The sequence below is a fragment of the Mastigoproctus giganteus genome, chromosome 4 (assembly GCF_048544385.1).
Source record: "Mastigoproctus giganteus isolate SK-2022 chromosome 4, ASM4854438v1, whole genome shotgun sequence".
In the NCBI taxonomy this organism is placed as follows: Eukaryota; Metazoa; Arthropoda; class Arachnida; order Uropygi; family Thelyphonidae; genus Mastigoproctus; species Mastigoproctus giganteus.
This window is the reverse complement of record NC_143578.1, coordinates 77,409,401-77,424,360: the sequence shown is the minus strand read 5'-3', so window position 1 is coordinate 77,424,360 and position 14,960 is coordinate 77,409,401. Positions and strand designations below refer to the sequence as shown.

Here is a 14,960-nt window from a genome sequence, read left to right as displayed (position 1 = left end):
GATTGGAACATGTTCACCACTGCTATTTCCTTTGATGACCAAGTCACCAGAAGCTAGCCTATTTATGACGTTACTAATTATGTTAACACATACAATAACGGCTGCAACCTGTGTAGTACCCAAACCTCAGTTGGTCCTCACACACACACAGTGCTAATATCTGGTGGAGTGATGCTGGTCTTGATGCTAAAAAAAAAGAGCAGAATAAAAGTGGGAATCTGTTCCGCAACTGTTGTCTGACAACCTATACATAATTTTAAGAAACTTAAAGCTAAAGCATGCCAGGTATGGAAAAAAGTGAAAAAATGACTTGTGAATCCTATCTGCTTTCACTCTTACAGAGAATACAGACAGTAGAATAATCTAGAACAAAAAAAAAAAAAAAAACTGAATAGTAAATCCCTCGTAGTATCAATGCCTATTCAAAGATGGAATGGTAGAGACTTTTCTTCTACAGTGGAAATCACAAATGCCCTGGCAGAATCTTTTGCTGAGATCTCAGCTACATGAGCTATGAGTCAGCCTTTAAACAAGAAAAAGCCAATACAAAACAGTATAGGCTGAACTTCAATACAATGGTGCCACCTTCCATACAACTGACTTTTTACAATTTTTGAGCTAGAGAGCTCCCCAAACAAATTAGCAAACAGTGCACCAGGGCCTGATAGCTTATATTATTGCATGCTTTAGCACCTTGAGAAGAAACTGAATTTATTACTGATGTACAAGGATCGTTCAATAAGTTATCTACCTAAGGTACTTCCTGTAGTTACATTTTGATGATTCATGATTTATCATGTTCCTTATATCTCAATATGAATCATGCTAGTTTTAATCTCACTATGTTTTTAAGTTGTGCTGCTATATAAAAGCCACCTGTATAAAATTATGGATTTTATTCAGGCTGAAATTGGAGCATCGTTCAGTCATCAAGTTTCTCACCAAAAAAGGAAATGGGCCAAAGGCCATTCATGAAAGGGTGTTTGGTAATAGTGCATCTTCAGAGTACCAGTTGAAATTCTGGTCTAAATTCTTGAAATTCTGGTCAAGTGGGGTAGAGAATCTGTCAAATATGATCCATGTCCAGGAAGGCCAGTGACAGCAACCACTCCAAAAATGCCAGCTGTGGAAACTCTTGTGCTGAATGACAGACTTTAAAGGCGTCCCAAATCTCTAGGGAATGTGACATATATGAAGGAACCGTTATAATCATCCTCCATGAACATTTGGGTATGAGTAAGGTCAGTGCAAGATGAATTCCCAGATTTCTGACCCCTGTGCAGAAGCAATTCAAAGTATGGAGTAAGTTTCAGGAACCCTTCCATAAAGCTCTAACTTCAAAGAATTTAGAGCTTTATGGAAGGGATCCTGAAACTTTTCTCCAGAATTGTTACAGTTGATGAAACATGGATTCATCACTGCAATTCTGAGACCAATCAAGAATCAATGCAATGGAAGCACAAGAGTTCTGCCCCACCCAAAAAATTTCTTTCACAACCTCCAGCTGCCAAGAATATGGCTGCTTCGAGAGACTGACTTTACAGAACTTACCCATCCACTTTACAGTTCAGATCTAGCCCCCAGTGACTATTTCCTTGACTATTTCACAGAGAACCTCAAACAAAAGGTTTGAGGTTCTCTGTGATATTTATTTCACCAGGGCCTAGAGAAGATTATTCGGTTATCGGAAATTGATTGATGAAAAAAAGAAAGCCAACACTGTTCAAACTACTCTGTTAAAATATTCTGTAACAGATAATTTCTTCATTGTGTATTTTATGCAATAAACATTTAATTCTATAATTATTTTCATTATCTTTTATATTGTATACAGTTAAAAAGTTATTTAAATGATATTTTTAAAATTCTTTATGACATTCCTGAAGGTCACGGATCAATTATAATTTTTCCTATTGATGATTATATTCGATTAATGCAATTCCGTTTTGTGCGATGCGCTCGCAGGACGAATTAATCGAGGCCAGCATGTATTACTAGTAACAAAAACGGTGCCAATTTCTCCTACTTCTGTGGTTTACTACTATTTAAATGATATTTTTTAAATTCTTTATGGACATTCCTGAAGGTCATGGACCAATTACAGTTTTTCCTATTGATTATTATATTCGATTAATGCATTTCTGTTTTGTGCGATGCACTCATGGCATGAATTAATCGAGGCCAGCCTGTATTACTAGTAACAAAAACACTGCCATTTCTCCTACTTCGGTAGTTTACTACAAACTAAAATGATGCTGCACTAACTTGTTCATCTAGTAAATTTCCCTTAGTCTGAGGCTTTCAACCCTAAACCCTTTTTAGTACTCTCCTGTCTATGAGAGGCAAACTACAAATGTAAACATTTCATAAACAGCAGTTCAGATTTAACAGTTAACAGTTCATGTTCGCAAAAAATTTCTTAATGTTTTATTCGCTTGATATTCAGTTTTCTTCTTAAAACAATTATTTAAACTTATAAAATGACTCTTATACTAAATAAAGCTTCAGTGTTCACATCGAAATACACTCGTAACAAATTCATCCCATCTTTTATATAAAAAAATTAATTTTACAACATACAAAAATAAATCTTTTTGTATTTATACAAGATTTTGAGATCAACATAACAATAATGAGCTTAACTTGTACATTTATATAATGGTTACATAAGCTAAACCTTTGTAAATGTTTTAATTAATGGTTAGCACTGCAACAAACACCTCAAGAAGATTCCTTGATATTTCTCTTATTAGGGAGATTGAGCATATGTCACACTTGAAATTGGCACTGCTGAATCACGTCGAGGACATCTTGAGTTATCAAGTTTCTTCCAGTTTGTTTGTTCATTTTCATTCTCCATGTAATATCAGTTACTGTTATTCTCTGAAACATTGATTAAAAGATTCTTTCACAGAGTTTTGGATCAACTTTCTTTTGACAACTATGCTGTCTTTAAGAATTCTATGATTCTTTCTTGCTGCCTTTTCACACTTTCTAATTCTTCTAGTGTTTTTATTTTCTGCGTGTAAATTTCCTCACATCCAGCCAGTTCCTAAAAATGAAGGATATCGTTGATAAATTTTGTCAGCAGTTTAACCTGAGAGCTGAAGTAGGAGTTAATATACTGTTTTTGACTGTGATAAAGTAGATATCAGAAGTCAGGGCTGACACACCCAATCCAATTGGTAACCTAAAAATTTGGTTATAAGTGGTGTTGCCATTCTTAAAGCATACTTAACTAAAGGATAAATGAAGTTCACGTGGCAGTATCTTGTGGGGTTAATTTTTTTTTTTTTTTTTTTTCATTTTCCTAATGTTTAGGCATTTTCATTGTAATTCCAACAATCTCTGCATGGTGAAATTGATATTTACATTGGTGGTATAGAGGGAGATGACTTCAAAATAGGATTATTTGTTATTGTGGACTAAATTAATGTATTTTAGCTTTTGGAAGCTGCCTTTTGTATTGTTTACTAAAAAGGTGGATGAAGTTATGAATGAGATAATGCTCACTATATATATGGGGGTAAGTCAGAAAAAGCTTAAGACTTGTGTGAAGCTGCAGAGTGTAATGGGTGATCGATTTATAAACTTTTTTAACAGTACTGAAAAAAAAAAAGAAAGGGAAAAAAAAAAAAAAAAGAAAGGGGGAAAAAAAAAAAAAAAGGCATTACCAAAATTTCATATCCTGATTTGCTGCAGGGTAGTCAAGCTGATTTTTTCTTGTTTCTTTAAATTCTGCGGGAAATTCTCAGCTTTCTTTTTGACATGGAACACAATTTCTTGGCAATCACCAGGTGCTCTGTCTTCTCTTTTAATAACCATATTATAGTTTTTAGGCTTTCCATAGTATAAAATGGCATAAGAAATATGTATCCCAATAGTGAAATATTAAAGAACAAACACACAACAGGTATTGTCAATTGAAGTCACCATTCCTTAAAAAAAAAAAAGACAGATCGAAAGTAGCTTGCCTGCAGTGCTAGTATTGGGCAATGACACTACAGGGTGCAGTATTGGTAACTGTGCTGTCTGACAACCTAGTTAATTTTAAGAAACTTAAAGCTAAGGTGGGCTTTTTAAACTTAAAACTATTGGTGGCTTTTTCTTCTGACCAGCCTGAAAGCATGTAGGATTTATCTAGAAAACTGCCTGGCTGTTAGTGTTGATAATGCCCCTGTTATGGTAAGCCTAAAAACTAGATTATGGGTGTTAAAAGAGAAGACTGATGATAGATGACTATCATCAGTCTTCAGCAAACAATTATCTTGTTTGCTGAACGAGAGGGTTTTCACCTATTACCATCAAGAAAGAAGTGCAAAAAAAAAAAAAGAACAACAGATTGAAACAGTTTCAATTAATATAGCCACTGAAACAGAAAAATGTTTTGATGCACGTTGGCTGTCTTTGGTAAATGTTTAATTAGACTGGCAGCAGAAACATCTGACAAGTCAATTTAAAGAGGTTAGAAGTGCTGAGAAAGCTATAATTTTTCAGTTTCCAAATTGAAAATTGATGTAAGTAGTCACCGCATGGCACTGACTCGTACAAATTCAGTTCATATCCCATATGATGCTCTGAAATTAAACAGTAGGGCAAAGAACTTTTGAATTAAAAACTTCTAATATAAGCAGTCAAAGCAAGCTAATAACTCTGGGCAAGTTATCTTCATGTGTGTAGGAATTCTGTACACATGCTTTTCTTCTGGCTTGAATAAAGCATTCCCCCCCCCCCCACACACCTTTAAATGTTATTCCCAGACCTTCACAGATGCCTGCCAAAAGTTAGTTGACAGCTGCGGAAGGGTAAGGCATACTAAAAAAAAGTCTTTTGGAGTAGCCATTTCACAGTAAACTCGGGTCTTGTGATAAGATGAAAATTCAGATATTTACCAAGCTTATCAGAGTCAGCTCCACAACTTACAATAATTCATATAGTTCCAACTCCCCAAAGCAGTTGATATCAATCAACTGATGTTATGGTATTGGATGGTCCATTTATAATTAAACCCCATGAGAATTAAAAGATTTTGAATTTCTTTATGGTGTTGTTAATGGGTTTTATAATGCAATAGCAAGGCCTATTTTATTATTAATTTTATAAAATCTTATCTTAGCAAAATCATAAAATTAAAATAGCTGAGTTAAATTTAATTATGATGTAATTTCAGAGGGAAAGGGAAAAAAAAGAAAAAGAAGTCTTAAAGAAACAATTAAAGAAAGAGAGAAAATTACTGCAACAAGTTTGTGAAGACAACAGTTACTTCACAAATTCTGAAAATGAAAGGCTTTCCCATTTGCAAGAAGTTGATAAACTGTGTACTCTATTGTCATTAGAACGGTAGGTGATTAAAAATATTTTGCCATATATATATATCCAGATCTCTTTCTTTTAAAAACATGATGTGTATTAGAAACGTTAGAGTAAAGTAACTTACATTCTTGTCCTATGTTTTTTTACTTATGAGTTGTAATCAAAAAGTTCAGAGATTGCACTAATATTTGGGAAATGATGAAGCTTTCTGCTATATGGATAGATATTCTTCAAAGTAGTCGCATTGACACTATGTTTTGATTCCTATGCTTCTGCAACTTCTGGAAGAATTTTTGATAGGCTTCTTTTGGAATTAAACTGGTATGAACGGTGGGGAGACCACAGTGATTTACATTCTTCCTTCATAAAAAATTCTTGAATGGAAAGTACTAAGTGTGCAGGGGTGTTTTCGTAATGCAAGCAGCAATTTTCTGAAGCCCAAGTGGCATCCCACAATCACTGTAGAATTGTTTTGTAGTATTCTTGCTTCACTGTTTGACTATATAGTAAAAATTCGTAATGAACAATGTCATGTCAAACAGAATATATAATATGCATAATCTTCACATTTGTTCAAGATTGTCTCACTTTTTTTGGACCTTGGAGAAGATTGAATTTTCCATTAAAAGGACTAGGCTTTTGTTTCCAGGTCGTAGCAATTCACCCACAATTCATCACCATTAATTATGGAAGAAACAAAGTCTGGGTCAGCAGCAACGGTACATTGGTGAAGATCCTGATACACAAGAACTTTTGACTCCCTGTCATCATTATTAAGAATGTGAAGCAGAAACTTGGCTGAAACACATTGCATTTCAAAATCTTGTGTTAAAATTGATTGAAAAATCCCATAAGAAATACCAGTTTCACTAGTAACTTCACTCTTGATCATATGATGAACAAGAACAATTGGATCATTGATATTTAATGTTGAAGGGTGGCCAGAGCAAGCATCATCTCAATGGACAAGTGGTCTTATTTTAACTGTGTAAACCATCAAAAAGTCTTTGAATGACATAACATCTTTTGTGAAAGTTTTTTTTTTTTTTTTTACAGTTGATGGGTTTCTGTTGCACTTTTATCTAATTTGAAACAAAATTCAATGCTCACTAAAATCACTAATTTTGAAGTGCAACAAAACACAAAAACGTTTTATTGAACAAGCTCTAATTCAAACTGACTGCAGATAAACTGGTAATTTGTACATTACTATTTGTACCTAATATGTCAGATGAGTCAAGAACATGTTACAAGTGAACTCACTATGACACCACAATTTCAAAATACAAAGTTGGTTCGTAAACTTTTTGATCATTCTCATACTGTGTGTGTGTGGGTGAGTGCCCCTTCTTACTGAACGAAATGCCTGAAATAAATAATTGTACAGTATATTCTTATTTATGAAAATAGAAATGGTATACTGTACAAATGCACCCTTAATATAAATGTATCTTCATAAAGACATTAATAAAAGTATAGCATCTTTCTGTAAAAGTGATTTCTTTTATCTCCTCACCACAAATTTAAAGCCTTTACTTTTCTGACAGATATACAAGTACTTTGATATATTAATACTTAATATATTATAAAAGAAAGAACTGGCAGTTCAGTTTCACTGCTGCTAAACTATCCCGTGAAGTACCAGTCGCCAATTTATCCTAATTTTAAAAAATCAAAAAATAGTAGTAGTACACTTTTTTCGTGAAAATACTAATTTTCAAATGGAAAGTAGATCTCAGAGCAGGCTATCTATCAAACTCCTGAAATAATTCAATATATGTATACGCTGTGCTGCCATTTTATTAGGTACACCCCTGCTGTGCACACAAATGGTTTGTCCCACAACGTTGCAAGTCCCATGATAACAGTTGTTGATATAAATGCAGCAGAACAACCTTTCTAGTATCAGTTAAACGTGCAAACTGTAGCACGAATAGGGAAAAGGAGTGACCTAACAGACTTCGAATGTGGCATAGTATTAGGTGCAAGATGTGCTAGACAAAGCATCTCTGAAACAACAGTTCTCCTAAACTTTTCACACACCACAGTTTCAAAGGTGTATCGAAAATGGTGCAACGAACAGAAAACATCCTCTCAACAGCACTCCTGTGGAAGAAAATCGCTTGTTGATGAGAGAGGTCAGAGGAGGTTGGCTAGAATTGTGCAAGCAAAGAGACGGGCCACAATGTCACACATCACGTCAGAATACGACCTTGGTGTGCAGAACAAAATATTGCAATGGACCACTAGTCACTTTGTCGCGAATGGGCTACAACAGCTGACGGCCACATCGCATACCTTTGTTATCAATGAAGAACAAGAGAGCATGCCTCCTGTGGGTACAGCATCACCACTACTGGACTATCAAGGATTGGAAAACAGTTGCTTGGTCTGACGAGTTGAAGTTCCTGGTGCATCATGAATCCATAGACCCGTCGTGTCTGACGACTACTGTGCAAGGTGGTGGGGGGCAGTGTTATGGTGTGGGGAATGTTTTCTTGGCACACGGTGGGTCCATTGATACCCATAGATTCACGTCTGAATGCCACATCTTACCTAAACATCATTGCTAACCAAGTGTATCGTTCATGTTAACAGTTTACCTTGTCAGATGGTTACTTCCAGCAGGATAATGCACTGGTGCACAAAGCCCAAATCACTATGGGATGGTTCCAGGAACCTGACAATGACTTTTCTTTGTTGCAGTGGCCCAGTCCCCGGATCTCAATCCTATTGAACATCTTTGGGATGAGCTAGAAAGGGCTGTTCGCTGCAGGCCTACACCGCCGTCGAATCTCAAAGAACTGCGTGACACACTCATGTCTGCATAGTACTCCATTCCTGCAAAACGTTTTCAGCATCTTGTTCAATCCGACGAATTCAGGCTGTTTTGAAGGCTAAAGGAGGCTCAACACACTACTAGATAGTTGTACCTAATAAAGTGGCAGCACAGTGTATGTTGTTAATAGCTAGGCTAAACATCATAGCTGATTTCTACATTATTTTCCATGTTATTGGTAACATTTTCCCTTTTCTATGAAAGCAGATGTAGTTTCCATATTTCCATAATTTTCCTATTTTTATTATTTTGAATAAACTGAACTGAAACTATTTGAATTTGTTTTCTGTAATCAGATATCAAAAAAGAGTATAAAATTTGTATAGAAGTTGTACAGAAATTTATCAAGGCCTTTGATTAAAAAATGCATCAAAGACAAGCAGAAGAAAACAAAACTCATCAGCAGTATCAATATGCTTTTGGCAGTCAGTTATGTAGTCCACCTACTCATTGACATTCACCCATCATTCCAACCCTTTTGCAAAATCACATGGCCCTTTTTATTTTTATTTATTTTAATACTGTAAATTACTTTGGCTGTACATAATTCTTGGAAACTGAAAGCAAAAGTTCAAGATATGTATGGATGTGGGCTTTCATTTATTTTTTATTAAGATAAAATTACTGTTTATAGTAGATTTATAATACATTTAATTGAAAAAAATAATAGCACTAATTATGTTATCAGAGCTTTCAAATTTTTACCAACAGCCTAGGGAAAAATAACAACAGTGATCAGTCAGCAACTTTCCAGTGTGGGTGTACTGTGAAGTTGCTCTGATTTTGATTGTTGGTTTTGATTTCCTGTTTAATTAATATTTTAGTCGAGTTCTCAAACTATGTTCCTGTTGAACATTATTGTTCCATAAGCTGGACTGAGATGTTCTGCTTCTGAAATCTCATAATGTTAATGGATATATTTTTTTTTCTTCCATAAATTTTATTTTAAACTTTGACAAGTCTAACATATGACAATACAAATGAATGCTTGGCAAATAAATATTGTAATATTGTGAGGGGGAATTTAGTGATGCATAACATTGCATTTATGTTTTAAAATTTATATTTATATAATGCTGTAATTTAGATAATTAAATAAAGGTATGTTTACTTTTATTTTATATATTACCTTAGATAATGCCACTGATTTTTGTAATTTTTTAATGGGACTCACCCCATTCCCCTTTGATTTTTTCCTTTTTTTTTTTTTTTTTTTTTTTTTTTTCAATGATAAAAGTTTAGTCCTACCACTAAACTTTTATTCTTTTATGTACTAGCTTACTAATCATTGTATCAATGTGAATATTATTATGTCAGTTGAGGGTAGACCTTGACCCTGTAGCAGGTGCAGAAAAAAAAAAACACAAGCAGGCATGTTGCATTTCATACAACACTTCATATTTTGAAGAAAAAAAGCAAGAAATTGTTTAAAAATTGAACAATTATATTGTGTGCTTAAAAATTATATTCTTTATGTTTGTACAAAGAGATTATATCCCACTTTGTACAATCATGGGAACAAACAATAAAGTATTGAACATTGGACTTGATCAAAACCAAAATTGTGAGAAGTATAAAATCATGGAAAAATATCAGTGAATAAATTCTTGTTTGTGGGAGTAATGTCAACCCTGCTAAAGAGGTAACCCTGAGAAGGCCATTGTGTCTTTCTGAAAAGAGGTCATAGGCACTGGTCTCATGTGATTCAAAATATTCTAATTTATGAATATATATAAATTCTAATTTATAATTTGTGAATATGATCACAATATGTGAGACTGTTTTTAAATAACATTTTATTCCCCTTAAAAGGTTATATTTTATGCTGTATTTTTTAAAAATTTGAAAGAGCAAATTTCTAGGTACTTTATCTTATGTTTATTTTATTTATTTTTTTTTTAAATGAGCAAGTTGTAAATGCAGGTTCCTGTTATATACCTCTAACTTTTCTATAATTTTTCTTAAGCAAATTTTTGATCATGGAATCCCCTGTTTGGCTTAATGTGATTTTTCGTCCTGCAGACATTAAAGGTTACATTCAAAAATACTACTTCTCTTATGTAAGATATTCGTATAAATTTTCTTCATTAAGGAGCGAGTTTTCAATTTCCGCATTCGGTTTTATTTCCCTCTTTATATAATGATACAAGTACACTGAGTGGACAGAAATCATGGGATACCTACCTAGTAATGGGTAGGTCCACCTTTTGCTCTGGTAAGGGCAGTCACACGGCGAGGCGTTGAGTCCACTAGTTCACAAAACCGTTCCACAGGTATTTCCATCCATCCATGCTTGCTGCACCCTGTAGTAAAACCATGGTAATAAAATCTGCAGAATGCTCTTTGAACCATGTTCTAGTCTCCATGGCTCTGTGTGTGGGGGGGGCATTGTCCTGCTGGAAGAGTTCATTGCCCTGTGGCTGCACGATGACCATGAAGGGATGCAGATGATCTACAAGGATGGACAATTAACCCGAACCATTCAGAGATGCATCTAGATGTACCAGAGGTCCCAACGTGTGCCAGCTGAACATGCCCCAGACCATTGCAGACCGTCCACCTGCCGGAACAGTTCCTTGTTGACATGACTGGTGCGGCGCCTCCGTAGCCAGGTGGGAAGGAGCAACAGTGCATAGCACATGCTTCTTGATTAGACCGGGGTTCGAGCCCGTCACCACCAAATACGGAGGATGCGGAAAAGTCAGGGAATGACCACCGCATATTCCAGGAGCAATATGGCTTTAGTTGCTAATGCTCCTAAAAAAAAAAAAAAAAAAAAAAAAAAAAACATGACGGGTGCACAGCTTTGTGCGATTTGTGCCAGATACGCACCCTCCCATCAGCTCAAAATAACTGGAAACGGGACTCATCGGACCAGGAGACCTGTCTCCAATCATCCAAGATCCAGTGCCGATGTTCTTTTGCCCAGTTGAGGCATAGAGTCCTGTGTCATGGTATTAGCAATGGGACTCTGGTTGATTGACGGCTCCCATAATCTATTGTGGCTAATGATTGCCTGATGACCTTGGTGGAGACATTTCTCGCACTCCCGCATTGAAGTCGGTGGTGATTTTTGCCACTATCACTCTCTGGTTGGCTGAAACAATGCAAGACAGACGTGGACAGCCACATTTATCCACCTCTCTCTGCCCACAGCGCTGTCTGCGATGAGATGTTATTCTGGAAATGGTATATACAGTGGTACCTTGGATTACGAGTAACTTGGTATACGAGTGTTTTGCAAGACGAGCAAAAATTTTTAATAAATTTTAACTTGATAAACGAGCGAGGTCTTGCAATACGAGTACAGTCAGTCCTCGTATAACACGTGTTTACACTACACGAATTCGCCTGTGCACGATTCCCTTTGTGTTTACAAGAAATGGCAGTCGAACGCAGAATCACCGCAACCCGATAGCAGTGAAGAGAAGATTTTGAAAATGTATTTATGGTTTTTTATATCCGTGAAGGGGAAACACATTTCACCATAATAACGTGAAAACCAACAATTCCAGCTAGTATAATCGCAAATGCAATTAGATCGAGTTTACTACCAGTTTATAACAGATTCCACTAGCAGGAACGCAACTGGAAATTGTTTTTATTGTTTTATGGTAGGAACCCCTAGAAATGTGCTTTAGTAAAATGTGAGGTGTTAATTAATAGTGTATCTCTGCCTTTACGGTGTTTATTCAGTTGCTACACGCGCTCAGCTTTGTTTATGTGTATCAAGCGTGCCTCCTCATTTTGTAATAGTGCGAGCGATGAATCTGATTTCTGAAATCCTCAAAAGGAGGCAAAAGCAAGTGTCATTGGAAAGATTCCTTGTTAAAGTCGCACAAAAAGAAAAAGTCAACAGATTGCAGTGATTCCGTTAGAGACAGTGAAAGTCGTCCTACCCAATAATTAATAAATTCGATTGCTTTATGTATATTAAATTTAAATATCAAAAATATAAAAAGGTATGTATTTTGTATTAATCATTTTTACAGTATATGAATATTTTTGAGTTTTGGAACAAATCATCTGGGTTTCCATTATTTCATATGGTGAAATTTGCTTTGATATACGAGTGCTTTGGATTACGAGCACGTTTCCGGAACGAATTATGCTCGCAAACCAAGGTACCACTGTATACACTCTTGATACTGTTGAACGAGGATAGGTCAATTTCTGTACCACCTCCGCAATAGAATGATTACCATGTGTCGGGCACCCACTATCATCCATCTTTCAAAGTCAGTTAACTCATAATTTTTATCCAAACTGACATTGAATTACCATCTACATGAATGCAGTGTACCTATATACCTGCCAAGCAGTGGGTTCATCCACTAGCGAGAGCGGTGACAGTGTCGTGTTGCCCAGGAACCAGATATCCCATGAATTCTATCCTTTCAGTGTAATGTCTCACTCTAATCCTCTGGAGCTTTGCTTTCTGAGGCCCCAGGTTCCAAGTGATTTTGTGATCAAGTGTCTTTGCCAGTAAATTTGCACTCTTTCTTGGTAAAATAAAATCGTTTCCTTGTTTTCAGCGTCAAATTAACACTCAGTTAATTCAATAAAGAAAACACTTTACTAGATCAGAAGAAAAAGAAACCTTTCTTTCTTCTTTTAGTTTTTCCTTTTATTACTAACCCACTACAGGCACCTCCGTAGCCAAGTGGGAAGGAGCAGCAGTGCGTAGCACACGTTTCTTGATTAGACCGGGGTCCAAGCCCGGCACCACCAAATACGGAGGATGCGGAAAGGTCAGGGAATGACCACCGCATATCCCTGAGTAATATGGCCTTAGTTGCTAATGCTCCTAAAAACCAAATAACAAACAAACTAACCCACTACCGCTTGGTCACAAAGGTGGCACTGCTCCTGCCAGCAGCAGTGTGTAGCACATGCTTCTTGATTAGACCGGGATTCGAGCCTATGACCACCAAATACGGAGGATGCGGAAAGGTCAGGGAATGACCACTGCATATCCCTGGAGCAATATGGCCTTAGTTGCTAATGCTCCTAAAAACCAAAAAATGACAACTGCTCCTGCCTCCACGTAGCGGGTCCAGTAACCTGGAAGGGAAAAGCTCTCCCCTCCAGGGCGAAATGGAGCAAACAGTTCCTAAGACCCAGAAATCCACTGGGTGCATATGGGGCAAAAACAGTCGGAGACTGATTTTGTTGCTGTTAAATGTCAAAAGACCGACGTGACTAGAATCAGAACACCAACTTCCCTTATTATTCACTCAACCTATTGGCAAACTGTCACCGTTTCTAGTGCAGAAATGCCTAGAAATCATAATAGGTACCCTCAAGACTGTCGCTTAAAATCAGGAGGCTTACTGGTTGAAGTTGCCAATGCTCAACAATCTGAGCAACTACTAAAACTAAAAATTTTTGGTGGAACTTCTGTCACCTTTTCACCATACATTTCCCTGAACATGTCAAGAGGTGTCATCACCGAATGGGACCTCATGAACATGTCAGATGAAGAGTTAAAACAAGAACTACAAGAACAAGGAGTCATCAATGTCAGAAGAATAATGACAAAGAAAGACAGCATACTAGCTCCTACTCAGAACACAATACGCACTTTTGATAACCCTAAACAATCAAAGCAGGTTATCTTAACTGCCGTGTTAGAGCGTACATTCCAAACCCCTTATGCTGCTACAAGTGCCAGAAGTTTTTATGCATTCACAGACAGTCTGCAGAGGAGCAGCTGCCTGTATTGCATGTGGATCCACTATGCACATGAATACTGATTACACAGCTACAACACCCAGTTGTCCAAATTGCAGAGAAGCACATCCGGCATTTTTCAAGAAGTGTCCCCATTGGAAATGTGAAAAACATACAGCGATACAAAATTTAACACAATGTTACCTACCAAGAGGCCAAAAAATCTGTACCAATCCTGAATACTAATAAACCAACCTATGCCGAAGTAATGAAAAAGCAAATATCAGTTGCAACCCAAACAGTGGTAACCATACCACCAAATGAATCAGGCACCTGATTGGACAAGGTCAGTATTGGCCACTGTTCCACTAAACCAGCGGTTCCCAAACTGGGGTCTGCGAAACAACCCTCTGGAACTGGTCAAATTATTCGTTCTATGTATAGCAAATTGATAATAAATAAAGTTATTATTATGTATTTATGTAAAAATTAGAATAATGTTGAGTTGTTTTGAACATAAAACTTTTAATTTTCTTTTCAGAAAACCCAGTGTTCATACATATATACTGTACACACAGAAACATATACACATATATATAGGGGGCCGTGAACTTTTCTTTTTTTTTTTTTTATTATTATTATTATTTTTGAAAGGGTCTGTAACCTTTTTTCATTTTTGAAGAGTCCGTAAACTTTTTTTCATATTTGAAGGGGTTCGTAGATCTCAGTAATTTGGGAACCACTGCACTAAACCAAACAGCAAGCAAAAAAGTAAAGCTATAAATATGCCAATTACCATACAACCACATACCACCCCGCAGCAAAACACTACAGTGCCTACTTCTCCTGATACAAACCAAACAGATTGCATGGACTTAGAAGATAGCTCACAGCAAGATGAGCAGGTATTAGAACTATTCACTGATGAGGATATGGACACGGGGAAAACCATACTTTCCGAAGAAGGGAAAAGGAAAACCTGAGCAAAGCAAACTTTCAGCCCCTCAAAAACAAATTGAGGATTCTACTACACCCAGATAATGCTTACATTTCTGCAGTGGAACTGTAGAGGATATCGCAGCAATTCAAATGACATCCAAGATCTCCTCACACGATATATTTCTTGTAAGCAGGG

The 14,960-nt window shown here is 36.4% G+C and overlaps 1 protein-coding gene across 1 annotated transcript in view; it reads left to right on the top strand.

Moving 5' to 3' along the window:
- Positions 1 to 14,960, top strand: part of LOC150086853 (dnaJ homolog subfamily C member 2) — a 451,294-nt gene that overhangs the window by 343,623 nt on the left and 92,711 nt on the right. The window contains exon 11 of the mRNA XM_090371629.1: positions 5,171 to 5,340. Coding sequence (XP_090227755.1) covers positions 5,171 to 5,340 — 170 coding nt within the window. The remainder of the gene's footprint in view (positions 1 to 5,170; positions 5,341 to 14,960) is intronic.